Source organism: Sebastes fasciatus, chromosome 11 (genome assembly GCF_043250625.1).
Source record: "Sebastes fasciatus isolate fSebFas1 chromosome 11, fSebFas1.pri, whole genome shotgun sequence".
NCBI classification, from domain to species: domain Eukaryota; kingdom Metazoa; phylum Chordata; class Actinopteri; order Perciformes; family Sebastidae; genus Sebastes; species Sebastes fasciatus.
In genome coordinates this window covers 19,884,455-19,909,189 of record NC_133805.1, presented here as the reverse complement: position 1 = coordinate 19,909,189, position 24,735 = coordinate 19,884,455, and the positions used below count along the sequence as shown (strand labels likewise).

The following is a 24,735-nucleotide window of genomic DNA, read 5'->3' as shown; positions in this document are numbered from 1 at the left end:
AACGTCCTAATTTCCCTCCTGGGATCAATAAAGTATTTCTGATTCTCAAGTCGGTTGTATTCATGTAGCCCAAAATTACAAATTTGCCTCACAGGGCTTTAATGCCCTTCATGTTCATGTTCAAAACTCTGTGTGAATATGTCAAATTGTTTTACTCTGTGGTTCAGTGGTATAATGACCAATATTTAGGGGGTACATTCAGTTTATATGTTAGCAATAATAGAAGTGGGTTTAACCTGTTTGAGCCAAATGTACTATCAAAGTATAATGACTTCATAAATAATTTCATTTTTTATTTGAGATTATCATATTCATTAGGTTTATCTGTTGTAATAAACTTACTTGCTCATAATGCTTGGTCACTGGACTCACTTTTACCGATTGTCTTTAAAAAAAATATCTTATCTGTTGCTTATTTTATCAGTTCTTGATGTGTGCTTTTATTCATTACTTTTACTTTTGATGTTTTATGTGTTATTTTTATTTGCTGACTGTGATCTTGTATCTGTTTGCTCCAATTTTCTTTGATTTGTCCTTGTTTGTGAAGCACTTTGTAACATAATAATATAAATAAAGTTATTATTATTATTATTATTATTATTAATACCAATGTTTGTTCATATATATACAGTATATATAGGTATATAGGGACCATGATTATCAAATTTAAAAAAATAACACCCATGCATCGCTGGTGAAATTACCTTTCAGTCCGTTAATATTTCCAACATTACATTCCTGCTAACATTATACTGTAAAGTGCACAGTTTTGTTTCCCACCTATGGTGTGTTAAGAGGGAAAACAGGCTTGTCATTACAGTTTTAGCATGACAATTAGCGCCATCCATAGGTTACAATGGGTACTGCTTTCTCCTCACACAGTGAACTGTTAAAGCTTTTAATGCGCAATACAGTTATCCAGCTAGTAAATGAATGAATGAGCAAACGAATAAATCTAAATTGTTATGACAACTTTATTTTCAATCACGTGAGAATACCATTTTAGTGGCAAGGAATTTTCATAGATGATCATTACATTGTCAAGTCAGTATTTTAAGCCAAACCTCAGTATTTGCAATTAACAATTTTTTTTTTTTTTCAAAAAATAAATGAACACATACATAAGTCAAGTTGCAAAAAAACAACAAATAAAAAAAGCAAACTTAATTCTTAGTGCACGCTGAAGCTGAGGTGAACAAGCATATTTTGAAATAACAAATTGTTAAATTAAAAAAAAAAAAGCCATATATTAAAATGAGCTATGACAAATATATTCATTGTGCTTGAGAATAATAATTATACTATGCATTAAGTTTAATATTGAAACACCAAATCACCAAAAATTGCAAACAATCAAAACACTTAAATGAATTCAGCATTAGTATTTAAACAAACCTCCCCAAATTTCATAATCAGAAAAGCATTTAGAAAAGCAAACTGTTATAAAAACTGCTGGTATTAACTAGTCTAGTTTCATTCTATTTTCTATGTTGTGTATTAAGATTGAGTGTTGGTGCTGCTGGAGGAGAAGCTATAGCTGTAAGTGGAAGAGTAATCCACACTGCCTCTACGAGACCCACTCCTGGAGCCGACAAGGGAACCGGCCCTGGACCCAGAGCGAGATCCGGGATTAGAGACATTGTAAGGGCTGCTGATCCCCTTGGTGGACATCGAGGTGGCCGGCAGCATCTTCATACCGTTGCTTGTCTCCTCCATGCAGCTGTCCATGGCTTCCTTGTAGGAGATCTTCAGCTTTGTCTTGGGACAGGTCAGATTCTTCTGTTGGTTCCGTGTATCTTGAAGCTTCTGGGCCCCCTGACCATCCAGCCAACCTCTGCGGATGGCTTCTTCGATGGTGATGCGGCGTCCACTTCCGGGCTCTATCAGGCCTCCTGTCAGGTACTGGAACTCCAAGAATCTCTGGCCAGCTTCGTAGGGCAACCACGCCTCCTTCACCGCCTCGGCTGCGGACATCTTTCTTTTAGTCTTCACGTCTTCAAACCCAAGGTAGGCTTTCTGGGCAGGCCTCAGCTTGGCGCTCATGCTGTCGTCAATGATGCTCTGATGGACGGCATCCTGCAGCGACAGTCTCTCGCCAGTGGCGGGGTTGATAATACCGCCCGTGCATGCCTGGGCTTCCAGCAGCCTCTGTGCTGTAATGGTGTCAACTATGCCTCTTCTGAGCCCTTCAGACAAGGTGATTTTCTCCAAAGTCTCGGTGTCGAATATAGCCGCCACGGGGCTCTGGTCGTCGAACAGCTCAGGGGGAGAAACAGTGATAGAGATACTGTTGAAGCGTTTACGAACGGTAGGAGAGGATGGCGCCGCCTGGGTGGGACTGCTGCAGGTGACCATGTCGTCAACATTGAGGGCTGAGATGGTCATCTCGCCACTGCTGGTTCTGCTGGTAATTTGGTCTGCAAACTGGGTCAGGGTTAGCGTTCCGGCACGATACTGATCCAAAGACTTCTGCTCAACGACACCGCGTTCCAGGCAGTCCGCGATGTCATACTGGGTTCCTGTTTTCCTGTCCACTATCACCAAACGTGAGGAGCCGTCAGACCCTTTTATAGTTATTTCCTCCCACTCGCACTCCTGCTCCGACAAGTCCAGGAACGTGTCGTAGTCGATTAGCTCCTTGTGATAGGCCTCCCTCACTGACATCTCCAGCCCAGTGTCTGGGTCAACGATCACAACCCGCCTCTTGCGGAGGACATTGGTGCGGCTCTCCTGCACCTTCTGGGGCTTCTTCTTGTCTTTCAGCGGCAGGAGTATGAGGCCTGTCTTGCTGTCTGTCATGCACCTGTCCTTAAGTTGAAGATATGTCAGGTTCTCCTTAGTATTAGGGTCAAAGAACCCTTTTGTGTCATCTCCTTCGTAAGTTAGGATCTCATTCATCTCCTCATCAAAATATCCCCTTTTATAGGCAATAGCGACGTCAATGCGGTGGCTCTGTTTGGGGTCAATAATACCGCCGCTAGCAATTTGGGCCTCAAGAAGACGGATTCCATGTCCTTTCTCAATAAGATCTTTCTCAATGGCCTGGAAGAGGGAGATTGTCTTTCCTGTGGATGGGTCTCTGTATCCAGTTACCGCCTTCTCTGCAGACAGCAGCTTGTTCTTAAACTCGTTTCCTATCAGGCCTCTCTTTGCAGCCTCTTCTACTGTCAAGAACACATTGTTGACTGGATCAACAATGAAGCCAGAAGCAGCTTGGGCCTCAAGAAGCTCCAGGGTGGTCCCTCTCATGAGCAGGCCTTCCTTCATTGCATTATAGAAGGGCATTACTCGGTCGTTGGCCTCGTCGTAGATCCCTGCGATGCAGGTGGAGCCGTAGAGATAGTTCTTTAGCTTTTTTTGGATTTCCTCTGTTGTGAGCTTTGCCATGTCAGTTTTATCCAGCAGTCCAGCATCAACGAGATCTATGACGGAGACTTCACCGCGGAGACCCGGCACTGTCTTGGGCTTCTCTTGACCACGGAGCAGGAGCAAGCCAGAAACAGGTTCCACCGTACACTTCTTCCTCAGGTCATTGTAGCTGATCTTCTCTCCAGTCGCTGGCTCCAGGTAGCAGGTGGGTTTTTTGTCCAAAGCCCTGTAGAGCTCCTCATCGATAAGATTGCGATCCAAGGCCAGATCTTTGGGAAGGAACACACTCAGAACAGGGTCCAATATGCCTCCAACGGACTCCTGAGCCTGGAGCAAGCGGACGGCCGTGTCTTTGTCTACGCGGCCTTGTTTGCAAGCCTGACCCACGGACAACATTTTGCCAGTGTATGGATCTTTGAAGCCTGTGCTGGCTGCTTCAGCTGTCACCAAGGTGTCTCTGTCATCTGTGTCTATGATCCCTCGTGAGCAGGCAGTATCCACGGGCATCCTTTCATTAAACGCGGGGTCCACTATGTAGCCCGTTGCAGCTTGAGCTTCCAGGAGCATGAGGGCGCTCTCTGGGGTGAGGAGCTTGTTGGTTTTCGCTTTAGTGAACGGCATTTTCCCTTGAGAGTCTGTCGTCATGCCAGCAATGATGCCGGTACCCTTTAGACTGAGCTGGATGTCCACAGCGACCTCATCCACGCTCTTTTTCCCCTTCAGGAGCTGGTCTAGCGTGGTTTTGCTGATTATGCCGCAGTCACAAAGCTGGTGGGCTGTGACTTTGCGGCGCACGCCGTCAAATACCAGCTTGGATGGATCCACTGTCGGGACCTTCTCATCTGTCTGGGTCTGCTTGCCCAGAGTGCTGGGTCTCTGCTGCAGCCTCTTTATCTCTCTCTCCAGAGCGTCTCTCTTGAGAGCCAGGTCCGACGCCTCCTTCTCAGAGATCAACAGACGGCTCTTGTACCTCTCCTCGACAGTCTTCAGCTCCCTCATAAGCCTCTCGATGTCACTCTTCAGGGAGAGCCTGTCCCGATCAGCCTTGTCTCTATCCGATTCAAACTGCCTGATATGGCTCTCTCTCAGCTCATACTGGCTTTTCATGTAGTTGAAATCCTTGACGATGACGTTCTTTTCATCCTGCAGACGCTGCTTGTTGCGGAGCTCGGTGTCTAGCGTGAGCTTGATGCGGGTGAGCTCCTCTTCTATGCGCTGATGACGGGTCTTGTCCTGCTCCAGAAGTTTGAGCTTGGACATCAGACTGTCCCTCTCTAGTACCAGCTCGCTGTATTGGGTTTGGGAACTATGCACCATCATGGACGTCTGGGGAGAGAAAGAAAAAAAAAGAAAACACATTATTAAGTCTGTAAAGAAATGCCAATAAGTGATGCACAGAGCAAAAAGCAGATTATGCAAAGAGCTTCAACTCGACTGAATTAATTACACGTGGCTTTCCTTAACTGCATGTTGTAAGAGCTAATCAATATATAAAATTTTTCATCAATATCTATATGATGTGTGATGTCATAGGCCACTGAATGATTAGAAAGTACATGTACATTATATTAGGGCTGTCAAAGCAAATTTGTTTTAAACGCCTAATTTCTTTAACGCATTAACGCAACTTGCGATTTTTAGTATAATATACTGGTATCATATGAAACTAGAAAACCTAAGGAATCGATTGGTACCAACCATGTCATATTCGCGACGTCTAGCTTGTCGCGTAGGAGATTAAATAACACCCCAAACTTACACTAAGTTTTGACGAGAAAAACTGGCCATTTTCAAATGGGTCCCTTCACCTCTGACCTCTGACCTCAAGATATGTGAATGAAAATGGGTTCTATGGGTACCCACGAGTCTCCCCTTTACAGACATGCCCACTTTATGATAATCACATGCAGTTTTAGGCAAGTCATAGTCAAGTCAGCACACAGACACACTGACAGCTGTTGTTGCCTGTTGGGCTTGAGTTTGTTATGATTTGAGCATATGTTTTATGCTAAATGCAGTACCTGTGAGGGTTTCTGGAAAATATTTGTAATTTTTTGTGTTGTTAATTGATTTTCCAGTAATAAATATATACATACATTTGAATAAAACAAGCATATTTGCCCACTCCCATGTTGATAGTATTAGTATAGTATTAAATACTTGACAAATCTCCCTTTAAGATACATTTTGAACAGATAAAAAATGTGCGATTAATCGCGATTAAATATTTGCATCGATTGACAGCCCTACATTATACAGTATATATTACATCAATTAGTATGTAGTTAATAATTAAGTGATTGTTATTATTGTATGAGTTAAGTTCAGTCATACAATATGAAAGTTAAAAGGGTGAACAACATGCAAGTCTGAGCAAAACCATTTGTAAGTGAATTTCATGCAAAACTCATAAAATAATGAACTAATATAACAGGACCACTTTGAAATCATGCTCAGTCCTAATGCACCTATAGCCATTCATGCAAAATCAGGGAAAAAATTAGGTGAATTATGTGGGGTTGATCCTTCAATGCAATCAAAAATACCTCAATCGATTGCTTTTGGAATTTGTCTATTTCCACTTTGAGCTTTTCTCTCTCCTTGGTTAGGTCATTGATGAGAACCTGGAGCTCCGTGGTCCTCTTGGTGCTACTCTGAAGCTGCACATGCAGGGCTGAGATCTGAGTGGCAGTCTCTCCATCAGTAGCGTTTTTGTTAAACTTCATGTCGTCTCTCTCCTGCCTGACCGTCCTCAGCTCCTCCTCCAACCTCAGCCTCTCCTTCGTCAGGTTCTGCGTCAGAGTCTTCAGCTTTTCGATCTCGGCGGTGTACTCGTAGAGCTGGCGGCTCTTCTCCTCGATGGTCTTGTACAGACTCTCGTTGCGTTGGTTGAGCTCGTGGCTTCGAGCCTGCTCCTGCTGGAGCTTCTGTTTGAGCGCCCTCAGCTCGGCCGTGACGGCTGCCAATTCCTGCTTGGTGACTTTGTGCTCCCTCAGACTCTTGTCCAGAGCATCCTGGAGGGCGCTGCGATCCTGCTCGAACTTCCTCTCATAGTTGGAAGTTTCTACCTGGATGGATTTCATTGTGCTAATCGTGGTGGTGTGCTCTCTGCAAGTATGCGTCATCCTCTCCAGCTCTGCCTCCATCCTCTTTCTACGTGTGAACTCCTCCTGGGTTGCCTTCTTCTGCTTCTCCAGCTCGGCTCCCGCTCCATCCAGAGAGCACTGGAGTTCCCGGATACGGCTCTGCAGCCGGGTAGAGCTCTGCTCGGCCTTGGCTTTCTCACTGGTCTGCTTCTCCAGCTCTACTCGGGTGATGCGGATCTCCTGCTCAGACACTTTGAGCTTGTTAATGGACTCCAGATGGGAGGTGTTCTTTGCCTTCAGGTCGGCCTCAGCCTGTTTCAGATGACTGATTTCTAATTCCAGAGCTCTCCTCTTCTTCCCCTCCTCCTCCAGGTTAAACGTCAGCATGCTGATTTGTCTGGACTTCTCCTGATTGCTTTTGATGGACTCCTTTAGTTTGAGCTCATCCTCTCCTCCCTGCTGCATGAGGGTTCTCAGCTGAACCTCCAACTCGCTGCGTATCCTCGTCTCTTGCACCACCGAGGACCTCTGCTGGCTGGCCTCCTGCTCTGCTCTGCTCTTCTGCTCCTCTGTGTGAGCGATGGACTGCCTCAGTCTCCTCAGCTCCTCCTCCAGATCTCTCTTCTCAGACGTGAGTCTGTCAACTTGCAGCCTAAGCTCCGTCGTGTCTTCTTCTTTCTGTTGTGAGGCTTTCAGGATTGACGTCTTGGTGACGTGGATCTGTGTCTCGTATGTCTGCTTAAGTTGATTAACCTCCTGGCTACACTGTGTTCTTACCTTTGAGCTATCTGATTCAGCGCTTCGCCGACGCGCCGCCTCCTCGTCCAGCAGTATCTTCATCCTCTCCAGTTCACGTTCCTTGTCCTTCACAGACTTTTCCAAGTCAATCTTGGCCCAGTTGAGTTCTTCCAGTTCTTTCTGTCTGCGGCGAACCGCCGCCTCGTACTCTTCCTGCTGGCTGGTGTAGCGTTCCTCTGCCAACCTTCTCTTCCTCTTTTCTTCATCCAGCTGGTATTTAATGCGGGTCAGCTGGTCGTTAAGATCCTGAAGCTGGCTGTTTGTGCTATCCAGGTTCTCCATGGTGGTATTGACTTTCATCACTGAGACTCTCTTCACTTCCTCCATAGAAATGAGTTGGTCTTGTGACTGAGTGAGATCCAGTTTGTAGCGGGCCAAAGCATCCTCCAGAGACTTGTTTTTCTGGTTGCGATCCTGGATGTCCTCCTTCAGACGTCTCAGTTCCTCCTCCAACATCTCAATCTTGGTGTTCCTGATCTGAAGAGAGCATTGACAAAAACAGAAAGAGCCTTAGTCACCTACTTTCATATTGTTAAACAACATTGTTTTATCATACTATTTATTTTACACAATATTATTGACTCACAGAAACAATGATGTCTTAAAGGATTTGGCAGCATCTAGTGGTGTACTTGCAAATTGCAACCAACTGAGTACCAACTGAGTACCCCTCTGCTCACTTCTCCCTTTCCAATACTGTGGTAACATGCAAAACCGTGGTAATGCCATTCGCCTTGCTCAGAGGCCATCCTTACTGGAATAACACTACTTTAGGAGCAACATAAGTCAGACCGCGGCTGGCGGTACCGCAGTTTTCCAGTCTGCGGCTCACGTTACAGCAGTTTCACAAGCATGTCAGAGAACTACGGTGGCCTTCAGGTAACGTAAAAACATGAAAGGCTCTGTCTAGAGCCAGTGTTTGGTTTGTCCGTTCTGCACTAGAAACATGGTGGAGCAACATGGCGGACTCTGTGAAGAGGACCGGCCCCCTATGTAGATATGAAAAGCTCATTCTAAGCTAATGAAAACACAACAATTCTTAGTTTCAGGTGATTATACATTAATGAAAACATAGTTATGAATATTATATTCAATTTCAGCTAATAGATCCCACGAAAAGTTACACACTGTTCCTTTAAACGCCATCTTAAAAATGCAATACTAACCTTCAGCTCTTCCATGTTCTTCAGCAGCTCCCCAAGGAACTTGTAATAGTCGCTGGAGCGGGTGAGTAGCTCAATGTAGCGGGACTGGAGGTCAGCCGACTGATGGGAGTTAAAATCATTGGATTAATACTGATGTCAAACGTTTATGTGTTAAATTACATACCAGTGAGACGGATGCAATTAAGGGATTAACCTTTAAACCTGTTGTATTACATGAGGTCATAATATAAATTGTTTAATTTATAATTAACAAACACAAGATTAACATATAATAATTAATTGAATGTGTAATAACTAACATGTGTATTAATAATTGGTTTAGTGTGACTCAATGGAGAGACGGTCGTCATACCTCTTGTCTGACCACAGAAGCGGGGGACTGAAGCATTGTTCTCTTGATGGGAATATTGAGCAGAGTCTCCAGGCCTGAACTGTAGGAAGCCAGCTGCAGCTCATAGTCCTGAAAACACACAACACAATACGGACTTCATTATTTTGTATTGTAGTTGCCGGGGCTAATCAGCTTCATAACATGTATAAAAAATGAAAGAAAACGGTGCACATTAATTAACTACCTACCTTTATGGAGGTAGCACAGGTGTCAGCATTTCTATGCACAACCTCGACTTTCTCCTTCTTTCCTTTAATTTCAGTGTGTAGTGCCTGTAGAGTCAGAAAAAGGGGGCATTAAATTCACTGAAGACCCTGACCAGTCTGCGCTTCTTCTAAGATATCCATTAAGAATTTTAATGATACTATTATTATATAAGACAATAATTTTAATAATACTATTATAATATTACACAGTAATTTTAATAATATTATTATAATATTAGACAACACATTTAATGATGTTATAATAATATTAGACAATAATTTTAATGATATTATTATGATATTAGACAATACTTTTAATAATTTTATTATATTATACAAGAAATGTAATGATATTGTTATAATATTAGACAAGAGTTTTAATGATATTATTGTAATACTAGACAAGAATTTTAATAATATTATTACAATATTAGACAAGAATTTGAATAATATTATTACATTAGATAATACTTTTGATGATATTATTATAATATTAAACAAGAATTTGAATAATATTATTATAATATTAGAATAGAATTTTAATTATATTATTATATTAGACAAGAATTTTAATATTATTATAACATTAGATAATCATTTTAATGATATTATTATAATATTACACATGAATTTTAATGATATTATTATATTAGAGATGGTTTTTTATAACATTATTACATTAGATAAGAATTTTGATGATATTATTATAATATTAGACAATCATTTTAATAATATTATTATTATATTATAATATAATTTTAATTGTATTATTATAATATTAGACAAGAATTGTAATGATATATTAATATTAAACAAGAATTTGAATGTTATTATTATAATATTGTATAAGAATTTCATTGCTATTATTACAATATTAGATGAGAATTTTAATGATACAATAATATTAGACAAGAATTTTAATAATATTATTATAATATTAGATAATAATTTTAATATTATTATAATATTAGACAAGAATGTTGATAATATTATAAGCGGTTACTCAACAAATTAATTTTCTTGGTCTCAAGGGCTAGTAAGTCGAATCATGTACACATATTTTTGCACACTTTCCACTTATGCTGCTGTTTAATTTATAAAATCCACACACCTACACCAATGCTCATGGCTGTCAGTATTTCCAATTAAAAATAAAATCAGTTCAACTATTATTATTGATTACAATATGTTGATGTAAACATGGAAAGACATGCCTTCTGTTGGTTGAGGTGGTCCATCAGAGTCTGGATGTCACTGAGCTTGACCGACTGAAGCGTGTCCTGGCGATTCCTGGCATTGTTGATCCACTGATCCAGCTGAGTGCTGCTCTGCTGGTAATGATTCAGCTGTTTTTCCTGCTTCTCCAAGTCCCACACTCTGAGGAGGAAAGAGTGGGAGGGAGAGGAAGGGATGAAAGGATGTTTTTAGAGTTGTTACCAGCAATGACGGACGGAGGATGTGGAGAAATATTCACAGGTATTGAGGGAATGTGTGTACATGTACAAACTATCATACCTGCTGTCGATCTGAGTTTGAATGCGGCGCCAGCGGTCAGACATCTGACCCACCAGGTCTGAGTACTTGGACAAGTCCACGTCACACTTGTGGAAAGACTCGGAGATTTGACCATTACAGTGCACTGCTTTAGCCAGGTCAGACTCCATGGCCGTCAGCAAGTCTCTTTTCTGCTCCAGATCACTCTTCATTTGCTTTAATAGACAATCAAAAAATAGATTCAAATTTTACATTTCAACTATAAACATATATCCTATTAGAGTCTTATTCACATAAAGAGGTGGGTGCTATGACAAGAATTTATACATGATATGATTGGTCTTCGTCAGAGATTGGCTACGGTTTTGTCAGTGGTGGAAGAAGTATTCAGATCCTACTGCATATAGCAATACTGTAATATTAAAATGCTCCATTACAAGTTAAATTCCTGCATTTAAAATGTTACTTAAAAGGTGACATATCATAAAAAACTCACTTTTCAGTGCTTGTGCACATATATTTGGGTATCTGGAGTGCCTACCAAGCCACAAACTGTGAAATAAGACAACCCAGTCAGTATTTTGTGGGTTGCCTAGATCAGAAAACATGTGATTTGATAAGCCATTCAGATTTGGCTCCCTTTCCTATGTCACCTGCAGGCTCAATAGAATATATCAACCACAGCTTGAGAACTACCTTTGCAAATGTGCACCATATTTTTCTCACAAGCCAGTCTTAAAGAGAAAAATAAATGTGTTTTTTGAACATTAAAGCATGTAAACATGTTCTAGTAGAAACCCAAAATACAAGAATGTACCTTGAAATGAGCATAGTAGGTCCTAAATAAATAAAAGTACACAAAATGTACTGAAACTATCAAAAGTAAAAGTACTCAGAAATGCAGAAAAATGGCCCATGTGAGTGTTATCATTTGTTGGATTATTATCATTACCTTTATTTTTAACTGAATTGTAGTGGAGTACAAGTATAAAGTGATATAACATGGAAATACTCATTTACCACAAATGTGTACTCAAGTACAATACTCATACTACAATACTTAGTAAATGTACTTTGTTACATTCACACCACTTGGTTTTGTCATGTGACCCAAGTGTGAATCCTCAGCATATGCCAACAAGTTGTTGCATACAAGAGTGGGGATCATAATAACCCATCCAGTCACTGAGGACTGAAGAGACGTAAAGACTGTGAAATGTGGTTGAAAGCTCAGAAAAAAGCTAGTAAGTGGACCTTTTGTGTTCATGTTATACGGTCACACATACGGTTTCTAAGGTCAAGAATGAACTTCCTTGTTCAAGTAGTAGTATATCACAACATATAGTGATATTGCAATATAAAATAGGAGATGGTGTATAACTGGTTGTGGCCTCATGTCCCACAGAGGACAACGATGATTTAGTGCTACTAATTAATTTGTATAAGTCTTGCAGTTCAAACTAAATATAAAAAGTGTGTCAAACCTTTAGTGTGCTCCGATAGTTTTCCACCTCTATAAGGTCCAGAGAGGTGGTCTCCTTCTCCGTCAGCCGGGTCTCGTGGACTTTAATGATATCTTCAGCCTGAAGAAGGCTCTGGAGCAACCCCTTAAGAGCCGACAGCCTGGTAAACACGCAAAGACATTAAATGCACATTTAATGAGGAAAACAGTGATTTGACTTTGTAATCAGTAAAGCTGTATGTTGCAACAAGTTCTGGTCCCGGTACTTACTTTATTTTGTGCAGAAATTTCTCAATCATTGTGGGATAAATATAAAGGTGATGTGAATAGCCTAAATTAACGTACCTTTGATGGTAGGCCGGGTAGAGACCCTGCAGGCCTCCCAGTTTCTGGTTGATGATTTCCAGTTCAGAGCGGAGGAACTTGGCTTGCTCGGAGTCTGCAGGTATCCCAGCCAGCTGCTTTAGAATCTTTGCTCTCAGTCGCAGGTACTCATCATGAATGGAGTCCAGGTCTTGGTTCACACTCTGGATGTCAATATGTCATAATACATTACATTTAGCATAATCAGCTGTTTCACACTGTGCTTGAAACAGGAAATTAATATTTTGTTTAAGAGATTCACTCGTAATTTTCTTGTGGTAAGCTGTACACAGAGGGTATATTTACAGTTATATTTTGCCAATTTTGAAATGGTTTTTTTTTTACCAAAGAGGAACCTCACTTTTAATTAGACAGAACGATAAAGGATAAAGTTACACACCTCCAGCTGCTGGATGTGCACAGAGCACTCGTGCACACTGTTGTCCCCCAGGTGAACGTGGAGGTGACTGGTGAGACCGGACTCGGCCAGCTCCAGCCTGCGTCGAATCTCTTGCAGACTATGGAGCAGGCTGAGGCTGAGGGTGGAGCTGGGTTGGGGAGGGGGAGGCTGGGGTTTGACCACGGGGGCGATCTTGTCGAACGTGGGGGGCTTTGAGGGTTCAACCTTCACCCCTTCTTCACCTGCTGCAAAATATAGACAATATACATTTATAGTGGAAAAAACTGAAACATTTTGTGGACTGACAATTTAGGAATAAGACCTTTTATACTCACTGTGGATAATCAGTGTTTCAATGTGCTTCTGGGTTTTATCAAAGTGGTTCTTGATCGTTTTCTTATCCTCTTCCCCAAACACCTCAGACCCTTTGCTGTTACTCAGGAACTCTCGGTAGTGAGTCTCCAGTCTTTGGATGATACTGCGGTACTCATCTGGACGCATCTTAGACAGCTGAGAGGCAACGGAGAGCGGTCAGGTTAAGCAAAAGACACGAGAGGCGTCAGATAAATTGTTTTCGATAAGACGGAAACTGAATTTAGTTCAGCTTTACTTGGTATGAAAACAGTAAGTTATTGTAACAGTAAAACTCTTTGTGACGTCTTACCATGCTGACAGTGAGGGAGCTGATGTAGTTCATGTCTTTGAGGCAGTACTGCCACGAGATGAGACTCTTGATGTTGATGTAGAGCTGATTCCAGATGCTCATGATGGCTTCATAATACTGCTCATTCCTAGGAACAGCACAAGCCATTAATATGCAGACACTACATGATAAACATGTTATATTTATCAAAATATTTTCATTTTAACAGGATGATTACTTGCTCCTTTGTGGGTTATGGTTATTTTTTTACCTCTTATGCTTAGAAAAACTTTTAGAATAAAAAATATTTATTACCATCCCAAAAGGACGGCTGTTTTTCTATCTAGCTCCGGAAAATGTGATGCATCCAATATATTTGTTACACTATAAATCCCCTTGAGTCGATACCTTTTTTTAACTGCCCTGACCATCTGTGCAGGGTTTTTCACAGACCTACATTGGTCTACACTGACTGAATGGTTCTTACTTGTTGGCGAGGCCGATGCTGAGCGGGTTTGGCGGGGGGATCAGCAGACACACAGAGGGGACCAACATGTCCAGACCTCCAGGTCCCGTCACGAGCCACTTGCTGCGCTGCGAGTTATCCTTAAGGATGCCATCGTTCCCTTTTAAAATCCCTATCTGAAGCACAAAACAGAACAGAGAAAACGCTGAATCATACTTGTAATATTCCACTTCATACTCTGTGTGTGTTAGTGGGCTACGTCCAATTCTGAAAAGTGAAGCCAGTGTGAAAGTGCCTTAAACTTGCATTCTTTCTAAGGGGGCGACTCCTCTGGTTGCAAAAAGACATCTGATTGTATAGAAGTCTATGAGAGAATGACCCTACTTCCAACTTGATTTATTACATATATAACATTGTAAACATGAGTTTATGGTCTCAATCGCTAGTTTCAAGTCTTCTTCAATACAGCATAATGTTCATTTAGTAAATTATGGTCCAATTTAGAGTCAAATAGACCATAAAGCAGGGTATGTTTTAGGACGTGGCTACCTTGTGATCGACAGGTCACTACCACGGCGTTGTCCGGTCTGGGAGTTGTCCATGTTTTTGTCTTACAGCTTTAACCCTTTCACAGTGTGTTTTCAGTTCTTGAAAGTAACATTTTGGACGCCTAAAAATGTCTCATTCAGCATTCGGTTGTACTTAGCTCCACCCTCACATGTCACTTCTGGTTGCAAAAAAACATGATGGCGACGGCCAAAAATGCCGGACTCAAGGTTTCAAAACGGCAGCCCACAAACCAATGACTGATGTCACAGTGACTACGTCTACTTCTTATATACAGTCTAAGGTGTGTGAATGTGTTTGTGTGTGTGTGTGTGTGTGTGTGTGTGTGTGTGTGTGTGTGTGAGAGAGAGCATATATCCCACCTGGTCTTGTTTAAAGTCACATATGGCCTCAACGATGACGGGGCTGCTGCTCTTCTCCTCAGGGTTGCGAGGTTTCAGCCTGACAATGGCCTTAGATTTGCTGACCAGACTCTGGACCTGCCTCTTATTCTCCATGACTCGCTCCCTCTCTCTCTGTGAACGTGCAAAAATCAGATCTGTGTTATTAACTGAACCACTGTACACTGCAACTACCATTCAGAGTTCAAAAGCACACGACATTCCATTTAGTCTCTTAAATAAAACTGGCCGAACCAGTTCACCAGACATGCAAATTGTTAAAAAAACAGGTCACTAGACAGAGCAAATAGTTTTTTTTTTGTTTTTTTTTAAAGTTATTTTTTTGGGGGCATTTTCCATTTTTATGACAGGACAGTGGATAGAGTCTTGAAAGGGGGGAGAGAGAGAGAGTGGATGCGGAAAGGGCCACAGGCCGGATTCGAACCCGGGCCGCCGCGGTCAGGACCAAGCCTTAATACATGGACGCCCGCTCTACCAACTGAGCTAACCCAGGCGCAGCAAATCGTTTTTTAAGCATGTTTCATGCTCCACACCTGCAGGGAAATACGTATAGTATAATGATACCTCCAGGTTTCTCAGGAGTTCAGTGAGGCTTTCCAGCGGGGTCTGCTTGTCGCATGTGAACTTGCTTCGGATAGTCTCATGCTCCTTCTGCAGCTTTGCGTAGGTCTCGTTGGCCTCCTTGAAAAACTGAATGTGGCAGCAAAAATCTTTGATCAGCGTTCACATGAAAACACACAGGACACTATTTTCATCAACAGGACTGAGCACTTACTTGGCTGTAGGCAGCGTTCTCCTTCAGATGAATGTGGATACACTTAGTGATCTGGAGAAGCCAGCTCCACTGGGTCTGTAAGGTGTCCATGTAGGCCTGTGGGCGCACACAGAGTCATCAGTACAACATCAACAAATAATCAGCTGTTAAGGAGAGGAAAACACCCAGAAAAAAACGTACTTCAATCTTATCAGATGCAGGGTGGTTGTTGTTCACAAGTCCGTCTGCTTTCACTTTCAGCTTGTTTAGCTCTTTCTCTTTCTCCTCCAGGTCCCACATCAGCCCCTGGCAGGAGAACAGGAAGTAAGTGAGCCAACATACTTCACTAAGATTATAATGGTATAGGAAATAAAAACATATCAAATATTAAAGGTTTAAGTCAGTCAGAAACATCCAACCAGGAGAAAAGAAGCCTTACAGAGTAGCTCTCTTGCTTCCTGGGGATGTACTGGTCGATGTTCTTGTCTCCCCAGTCAAACATCAGCTCTTCCTCTTCTCTCTCATTCACCCACATGATGGCTCGGGATATCTCATCGATGATGCCCTGAAGATCGCGCAGCTGCTGCACGCGGCTGTGGGACATTTTCTGAGACAGACACAAGGTAAATTTATGAATATACTACAAACAAAAGTGCTGCTGATTTTGACATATTTGTGAAAGAGTTTGGTTCTACCTGCAGGCTTTCCCATTCTTGTTCCAGCATGGCCAGGTTGTACTTGTCGCCCCTCATGTTCTACAAAAAAAGAGATTATGTTATTTTGCTCAGTTTTAAATAAGATTTACAAAACCTTTGTGCACATGATGCATGGATGATCATCCTCCGTAACAGACAAGAGATCTAAAGGATCTAAAGAAGAGCTTCAAAACAGGGAAACCACTTACCAGCTCATCTCGGGCGCGGTCTACTTCCTGGCTCCTCTGGATGGAGCTGTGGCTTCTGCTGTGGCTTATGATTTGCTTTTCTATGGTTTCAGAGTCGTCTCCCCACTGAGCCGTCTCAATCATGCGCTACAAGATACAGAATCACAGTTTATTACCTTTTAAAAATGCAATAACTGCTGCACACAATTTCAATGTCAAAATCAATCTCAATTGAAGCAAAATAAATAACATTTTGTGGAACATTACTGTATAATGGTTAATATATACTGTATATATAGAGCCGCAACGATTAGTCGATCGACAGAAAATTAATTGCCAACTATATTTAAAAACGATTAATTGTTAAAGTAATTTTTCATCAAATGCTGTTTTCAGCCTCTACAATATGGAGATTTCCTGCTGTTCTCTGTTTTATATCATATTTAACTGAATACCTTTGGGTTTTTGGACTGACAAAATAAAACATTTAAATCACCTTGGACTTTGAGAAACTGGATGGACATTTTTCAATATTTTATAAGATTTTATAAACCAAATTGATAATGGAAATAATCTTTAGTTGCAGCCAAATGTATATACACATTTTAAAGAATAAGTCTGGCATTATTCCTTATGTTTTATTATCAACAAATTCATGAAAAACCAACAAAGCATAATCTGTCTCTCAATGCTGTCTGACCTCCCTAACCTGTCTGTGTGGCTCTACCCTGAGGCCATTCATTCCTACTGAAGACGTAAATCTTTAAAAATAGGTCATAAATACATTATCTAATTTTTTTTGAAGAGCTCAGTAATTTTCTAAAACACCTGCTGTTTTCAGCAAATGCTACTCAATCTGGAACTTGGAAAAATTGGTTTTAATTTAAGTGCAACTGACTCCTGGAAGAAAATACAGCAACTCATTCAAATCAATTCACTTATACCCCTTGGACATTTTAGAAATTTGTTCTAAAATCTCCCAACTTCTACTTGTTTTACATAACTGTGTTTTAATTTACATTTTAATCTGTCAAATTATCTATCGTAATTACAAGATTCTTCTTTTTTATATACTTAACTTTATTTTACACCTCTATCAAATTATTTTTCCTAATCAAAAAGATTTAATGGCTTTAATATATTTTTATAATGATATTGTATCATCTCTATTTGTATATCTCATTGTTGTTGTTTTGTTTTCCTTTTCTTTGTTTTATTATTGACTCAATGTCATTGTAAATGAGGGTCACCCCTCAGTGATCTTGAGTATAAATAAAAGTTGAATGAAAAAAATAAATGAAACACAAATTGTGCATTTGTTGGGGACTATTTTCAAAGGCGAATTAATACACATTTGGTGCTCTATTGAGTATTCACAACAGCAGGACAGTGTGTGTGGAATTGACTCAAAATAAACCAGTGGCCATGTTCATTGTAATGAAGGAACATGCCACCCAGTGCAACGGTTTGGCTCATCGATGTGTTTTAATAGTTTTTGGGCAACAATGAAGCTCTGGAGCACAGAGAAATAACTTTATCTGCTTTAGCCATACAGGCAATAGTTGTAAATAAAATCAGCTCCTTGTTTTAGTCTTTTCATGGTTTTACTTTAACTGCAAGAAAAATACACAATGAGCCTTCTTTATTCTTTAAGGCAACGTTATTCTAAATCTCAACAGATACCTGCTATAAATTCCCTTGACCATAAATCTGTCTTTGCCCTCTTTGTCCTCTAGGTGTCAGCATATAATCATTAAGCCCGTTGCTAAGCAGGAAACTATCCCAACTATTCCTCTCTTGTTAGCAGCCCTCAGCTTTGATAAGAGCTCTGCCAGCAAACCGACCTCAGCCGGTCCTTTACTCACATTTTTTCTCTCTCTCAAGGCTTTTGTTCTCTAACCACTCCCTTTTCCTTCATGAAGCTACACACTGCTTGGCTGTTACGAGACTATCAGCAGTAAAGCTAATGGCCTGAATAGAATGGTTAACAAAGTTATATGTTGGACTGTAGGTGCAACGGCTAAAAGCATGACCTACATACGTACATAGAGACACTGCAGTAGGTCATCATATGTTCACAGTTTGGGAGTTTAAAAAAAAAGAGGTAATAACTCAATACTGAGACAGAAAAGAAATGTTTCTACATCTGATGACGGAGGGAAAATGGGTGATGATCTATTATATAAAGGGTGAGGCTTGAAGTGGTGGTGACAGATTGACAGGGTGTGTTTTTGGTTGGGTGGGAGGGTTGGTGAGGTAGAGACTAGAAGGGCGTTTTCCCATGAGCATGTTACAGTCCTGCTGAACTGCCCTGTCCCACAACAACTGACTCAGTGGAGAGTGTCAGATTTCACACTCTTTTACTTCTACTTTTCTTTTTTGCTCCCACAGCTTCTTTATCTGCCTCCCGCTCTCTCTCTCTCTTTCTTTCTTTCTTTCTGCCTTCCTCTCTCTCTCTCTCTCTCACCGTCTATTTCTCAAATGGCAGAGCTCTTTCCTCTTCTTTGTTTCAATCCTTCTTCACTGCCCCCCCCCCCCCCCCCCCCCCCCGCAGCCTCTTTGACTCACGGATCAGGTTTTGGCAGTGTGTCCAGATGGTTTCAGTTACGGGAGGTCAGAATAAGTGATAGGGTAAGTGCATCCCCCTCCCTCCCTCCCTCCTCCACCCTTCACATAAAAAAAAACAGTGCACACTAATCCACCCAGAAACACAGGCATGCACACACATGCAGGTGCAACTATTCGCACTGCTCAAACAGGTTAGAAAACTGTTGGGCATTTGAGTTTTAGCAAGACATTTGGTGATGATGCAGTCACAGAATGCATCAGACGAGTGTACTGATGGGTCGGGTCTAGAAGGTAACCCGCAAGTTGGGAAACTTGCACAAAATCTATCTATTATAATATATATATATATATATGTATATATTTGCAGGTTTTTGCAGATTTCAGATCAGATTTCGCATTTTGCAGGTTACCTTCTAGACACGGCCTTTACTGATGCTGGCAACGATTCTGTATCGTCATTTAATTGATTGTACAAATTACAAATACATTGTCATTCAAAAGAAAATGTATGTGTACATAACAGTGGAACACAGATCATTGAATTACACATACATTTGATTATTTTATGGACTATGATTATATTTCAGTGGCCTTTGCTCTTGGTGGTTTTAATGTTTTAGTATTTCATAAACTTTAATTTTTTATAAATTGCTCTTACAAGTTTCATTCTGTTTTAGATTTGGACACATATTATAATATTGCCTTGTATTTTTCCATTGCAACCTATTGTTATTTTGTTGCTTTTGTTGGTGATATTTTACTCGGTGTTCACTTTGCTCTACACCAATTGTTTTTAAACATGCTATGCAAATAAACTTGACTATTGATGAAGGAAAAAGGAAATTGATTTCAACCATATTGCCCATATTTGATGTGTTTATTTGTATCATGTCCTTAAATGTCTCTGACTTATGAAGAGCTCACCTTCTGTTGGCCGATCCAGGCCATGGCGTCATTATAGATCCTCCCCCCATCGAGGGAACCCGCGCTCGGGGGCACACTGCCTAAGCCTAGCTGCTGTTGGAGAATGCCATGCATGTGGTGGAACTGTTCTAAGCTGTACAAAAAAGGTATACACTTTGTGAATCTTCCACACTGATGGCTCCACATCAAAGAGCTCAGCTGGGCAAATACAGCTGAGGGGCAAATATAACTCCTCAGGATTACTTTGTCTTTATACGGTTTGATTCAACTACAAAATTAAATTCAGATGCTACTCTCTACGACCTTAAATACTACCATATCAACTCATTAACCTTTAGGCAGAATACACAGTCGTGAATGAACACATGCAAACATGCAAAGACAAACAGCAAACACCCACACACGGCATCCTGTCTTACCTTCTGAACACGTCATTAGGGATACGCATTTGCTGCAGCTCTCTGCCACACAACGTCATCTGCTCCATGGTTCCTGCAGCCATGATCAACAGCTGCTCTGCCTCCACAGCTGAACCCCCCTATAAAAAAATCATCATCGTGTTGATGCATGAGCAGAAAACACTATAATATTGAGGTTGACATTATTCTAATTAGCACTAGGAGTGAAGACAAACACTTGAGATCAGCTGTGTTCGGTGTAATCTGCGTGCTACACTTACACCCTGGAGAATCATCTTTGCTCTCTGCAGGTATTCCTGGCACTGGCCTGTCAGGAACATCGCTTCCTGATGGATGGCCTGCACACTACACATGAGGGGGGAAAAAAATACATTTTCAGAGCTTGTAATTAATGATATCAATGTGAAAAGCATAATTAAAAAAAGAAAATACAGTGTACTATGTGTTTTAAGAACTTAAATCTAGGGCTAGATGATATGACAGAAATCCTCCATCACAATATATAGGTAATTACATATCTCGTTAACAATATATAGCAAAAACGATATAGCATGTTTTCTGGTAATTCAATAAATAACAGTCTATATTGTTTGACTATTTTTGTATACTCCTGTGTGAAATAAATACTTGACAAATGAAAAGTATTGAGTGTTTTCTCATTTTAAGAACTTGAGTGTAAAAGGAACAATAGAAACGATATAGAAAATAGATACAATAGACATTTTTATATTGTTTTGACGATATATATCATCACATTACCCAGCCTTACTTAATTCTACTTTATATGTATGTAGAGCTAGCTTTGTTTGTTTCTAATCTTTTAATAAGCACTGTTTCAAAGACATATACTGTTACTATAGTTAAAAGCTTACTAGATTGGTATAAATGCTTGTAAATGATCATTCAATTTCACGGAACTTGGAAATGAAAACGTAAAATATCAGATCCAACATTCGTAATGAACAACATGGCATGGCAACAACAATAATGTGTGAAAATTGAAGAAAGAACAAAGCAGTTTCTGCTGAGGGAATAATCCTTTTTTAATCCAACACAAACTCATTAATTGTTTTTAGTCTGCCCATAGCTTGTAGGTCACCAAAGGGTCACCAATACAAAAAAAATTGACCAATTCTTGACTTTCTGTCTTTAAAGAGCTTAAACAACTCCCCCACACACACATCCTGTTTTTACACTTCTGACTTCACTGTTACAACATTAGACACTGACGTCATGAATGATTGTAAGGGGTGTGTCCACGTATTTCCTCAGAATATTTTGGAAAAACCAATCAGGAGTGATTCAACTATAGGATTGCATAATGAAACACACGTAAACGCATTAGAAAATGATGTTTGCAGCAAAGATGTCAATCCCTGGGATGAGTTTGGACTGGTAGAAAACCAGTAGACTTTGTGTTCCTTTAGGTACAATTATCTCTTTGGCCTACAGCATTCATTAATAACCAGTCTGTGGTGAGCCAGCAGCAGTGAATGGCCTGGAGGGAACCTGCTTGGTGACTAATGATTCAAGATTGACTTTATTGTCATTTCACTGAGTATTTGCATACAAAGAAGAAAACGAAATATTGTTTCTCTCCCAGCAGCTCCCGTCAGTGCATTAAAAAGGATAGAATAAATAAGTATTAAAATTAACATACCTAAAAATAACAATAAAATAAGTAAACATTTCAGACACAATTTCCTACCATTTGCAGTCATACACCCAATTTGCAGTCGTGTTTAGTAGCAGAGAAAAGTGCATTTATGTCCATATTAAAGTGCTGTTCTGCATTACTGTTCCAAAAATTGTCTTTGACATGTGACTAGCTCTAAAAACTGTTTTCTGTGTTGATGCTGGGGGGTTGGATGTGAGTGTTTGCTTTTCCCAAATGGGTTTCATGGCTTTGAATGGACACAGAGGACATGGTTCTCAAGAATCTGCATGAATTAGTAGTTTGTAGTTTGCATTTTGTTAGTTAAAGAACAACCGAACTCTTATAAATTTGTATTTTTGTACATTTAATGGCTTATTTAATCACATCTTCGTGCGTATAACTCATTTCCAAAGCAACAGGTGATCACTTACTTCATTGTACCTCCACCACCTTTGCTGATCTGTCCTTTAGATGCCCCCCCGCCGTGCATGGAGCTCCTGGAGTAAGAGTTGGTGTAGGTGTATCCTCCACCACCACCACCACCGCCTCCGACGTCTCCACCTTGGTAATCTCCCTGGAAGCCGTTTCCACCGACGAACACGTCGTTTCTAAAACTTGGACTCGCCAAATCCTGTCGCGAATTACTTCTCTGGCCCAGCGTGGCCAGTCTCGAGCTGGAGCCGTACATACTCATGTTGGCTGAGTTGTTGTTTTTAATGTTTTAATATAAAGTTTGAAGTTGTTTTGTTGCTCTGCTGTCCAGACCAGACAGAGGACAGATCTGCTCCTTTCCTTTTCCCCTCCCCGTCTCTCCTGACTGTTGCGCAGATAATGGTCTGCTGTGAATAGACGGAAGCTGGCTTCTTTTGGACTGAAACCACACCTTTCTGTGTTTACGAAACACTCCTGCACCCACTAGCACTGGGTGGGAATGTTATTACTGCTGGGCTGTCATTTTCATTCTGCTGAAAAAGTTATGTTGCAATCATTTCAAACGTTGTTTCCCCACAGAATTATTATGGATTACAACATGTGTTTAACTTCATGTAGCCTAATAGACAAAGTCCTAGTTGACGAATTATTTTTATTCACTTATAGTATTGTATTTAACATTTTATTCTATTTAATTGTTGTTTTATTAATCACCTTTTGTATTGTATTTAAGTTGTAAAAATTGTATTCTATTTTATTGTTGTTGTTTTATTAATGACTTATTTTATTGTATTTAAGTTGTAAAATTGTATTCCATTTTATTGTTGTTTTACTAATCACTTATTTTATTGTATTTAAATTGTAAAATTGTATTCTATTTTATTGTTGTTGTTTTATTAATGACTTATTTTATTGTATTTAAGTTGTAAAATTGTATTCCATTTTATTGTTGTTTTACTAATCACTTATTTTATTGTATTTAAGTTGTAAAATTGTATTCTATTTTATTGTTATTTTATTAGTCACTTATTTTATTGTATTTAAGTTGAAAATTATATTCTATTTTATTGTTATTTTACTAGTCCTTTAATTTTATTCTATTTGAGTTGAATACTTTTATTCTATTTTATTGTTATTTTATTAATCACATATTTTATTGTTATTTTATTAGTAGCTTATTTTATTGTTTTTAAGTTGTAAAATTGAATTGTATTTTATTGCTATTTTATTGTATTTAAGTTGAAAATGAAATTCTATCTTATTGTTATTTTACTAGTCCCTTATTTTTATTCTATTTCAGTTGAATATTTTTTTTCTATTTTATTGTTATTTTATTAATCACTTATTTTATTGTATTTAAGTAGTAAACTTGTATTCTATTTTATTGCTATTTTATTAATCACTTATTTTATTGTATTTAAGTATTTTATTGTTATTTTATTGACTTAACGTGACTTAAAGTTGGATAGGCTACTTTGCCACTATTCGTGGTTACTATCTTGTTACAAACAAAGGCAACTGTCTGCCATCTTCAAAATAAATGTATACAGATGGTGTATAATGTCAGAGACATTTAATCATCTCTGTGATCAATTTGAGACCAGCTGGATTCGTTATATTGTATGGTGTAACTCATATTTTGTGAAATCTACAATTGAAATAAATAGATTTTTAGTGTTTGGAATAACATCTAACTTGACTGGTCTGATTTTTGCTTCATTTTTGTTTTAATGAATCATTTAACATCTGGCAAAGGGACAATAGTTGGAAATTAGTCTTTTGGCTAACACTAACACATTCACTGTGATATTGATCACTGTGCTTTTTCCCTGTCATAATAATAAAAAAAATCAATTTTTTTAATTTTGCAAAGGACTCCATGAACCTCACTTATACACCCTCTGAATAATTATTCTAAAAATCATGATGTGATTTCTTCTTAGATTTGAGTTCCCAATGCATTTGCTTGCTCCTATTTCCCTCTGTTACAGCTTCAGGATCAATGTGGGCTCATTTAAACTCTGGCAAGTGATAATGATATATATAAAGTTGAAAGTAATTAAGGAAGACAGCAGCCAACATGGTTAATCCCCAGTAGAGCGAGTTGAGATAGTGGTTGCGCAAAGAATGTGTCATCCTGGGTTCAACATTCTTGAGGTCAAAAGGAGTCAATTTGAGAGTTTAGTGTTTTGCGTAGCTGCTTGAAGCTGACAACCAAGTTTATATATTGTTACATTTCCATTTAATTTCTGTTACTTTGTCCTCACTTCTCTATTATCTCTCCAT

General features: G+C 39.7%; 1 protein-coding gene across 2 annotated transcripts; it reads right to left on the bottom strand.

Annotated features, from left to right (window-relative positions):
• Window positions 1-957: 957 nt before the first annotated feature.
• On the bottom strand, window positions 958-22,884 carry dspa (desmoplakin a). Of its 2 annotated transcripts, none has more exons than XM_074651415.1 (24): window positions 22,449-22,884; window positions 20,621-20,705; window positions 20,361-20,479; window positions 19,942-20,074; window positions 16,471-16,596; window positions 16,262-16,321; window positions 16,006-16,173; window positions 15,768-15,872; window positions 15,588-15,683; window positions 15,377-15,502; window positions 14,774-14,926; window positions 13,866-14,020; window positions 13,400-13,526; window positions 13,071-13,245; window positions 12,736-12,980; window positions 12,318-12,499; window positions 11,995-12,133; window positions 10,532-10,725; window positions 10,231-10,393; window positions 8,999-9,082; window positions 8,772-8,879; window positions 8,420-8,518; window positions 5,916-7,730; window positions 958-4,695 (listed from the first exon to the last, which is right to left on the bottom strand). In XM_074651415.1, exons 1-24 carry the CDS (start codon window positions 22,709-22,711, stop codon window positions 1,498-1,500), a joined length of 8,118 nt encoding a protein of 2,705 aa, XP_074507516.1. In that variant the 5' UTR covers window positions 22,712-22,884; the 3' UTR covers window positions 958-1,497. The 2 variants fall into 2 exon arrangements, with proteins under 2 accessions (XP_074507516.1, XP_074507517.1); XM_074651416.1 differs by having other exon boundaries at window positions 7,233-7,730.
• Window positions 22,885-24,735: the final 1,851 nt, after the last annotated feature.

What these genes read in the sequence shown, in the direction of transcription:
- dspa (XM_074651415.1), bottom strand. Translation starts at nt 22,711, where the DNA reads ATGAGTATGTACGGCTCCAGCTCGAGACTGGCCACGCTGGGCCAGAGA. An exon ending in GGAAGCAAGAGAGCTACTCT is followed by an intron (nt 15,873 to 16,005) that starts GTAAGGCTTCTT and finishes TTCTCCTGCCAG; the next exon opens with GGGCTGATGTGGGACCTGGA. An exon ending in ACCACCTCAACCAACAGAAG is followed by an intron (nt 9,083 to 10,230) that starts GCATGTCTTTCC and finishes CTGACTCTACAG; the next exon opens with GCACTACACACTGAAATTAA.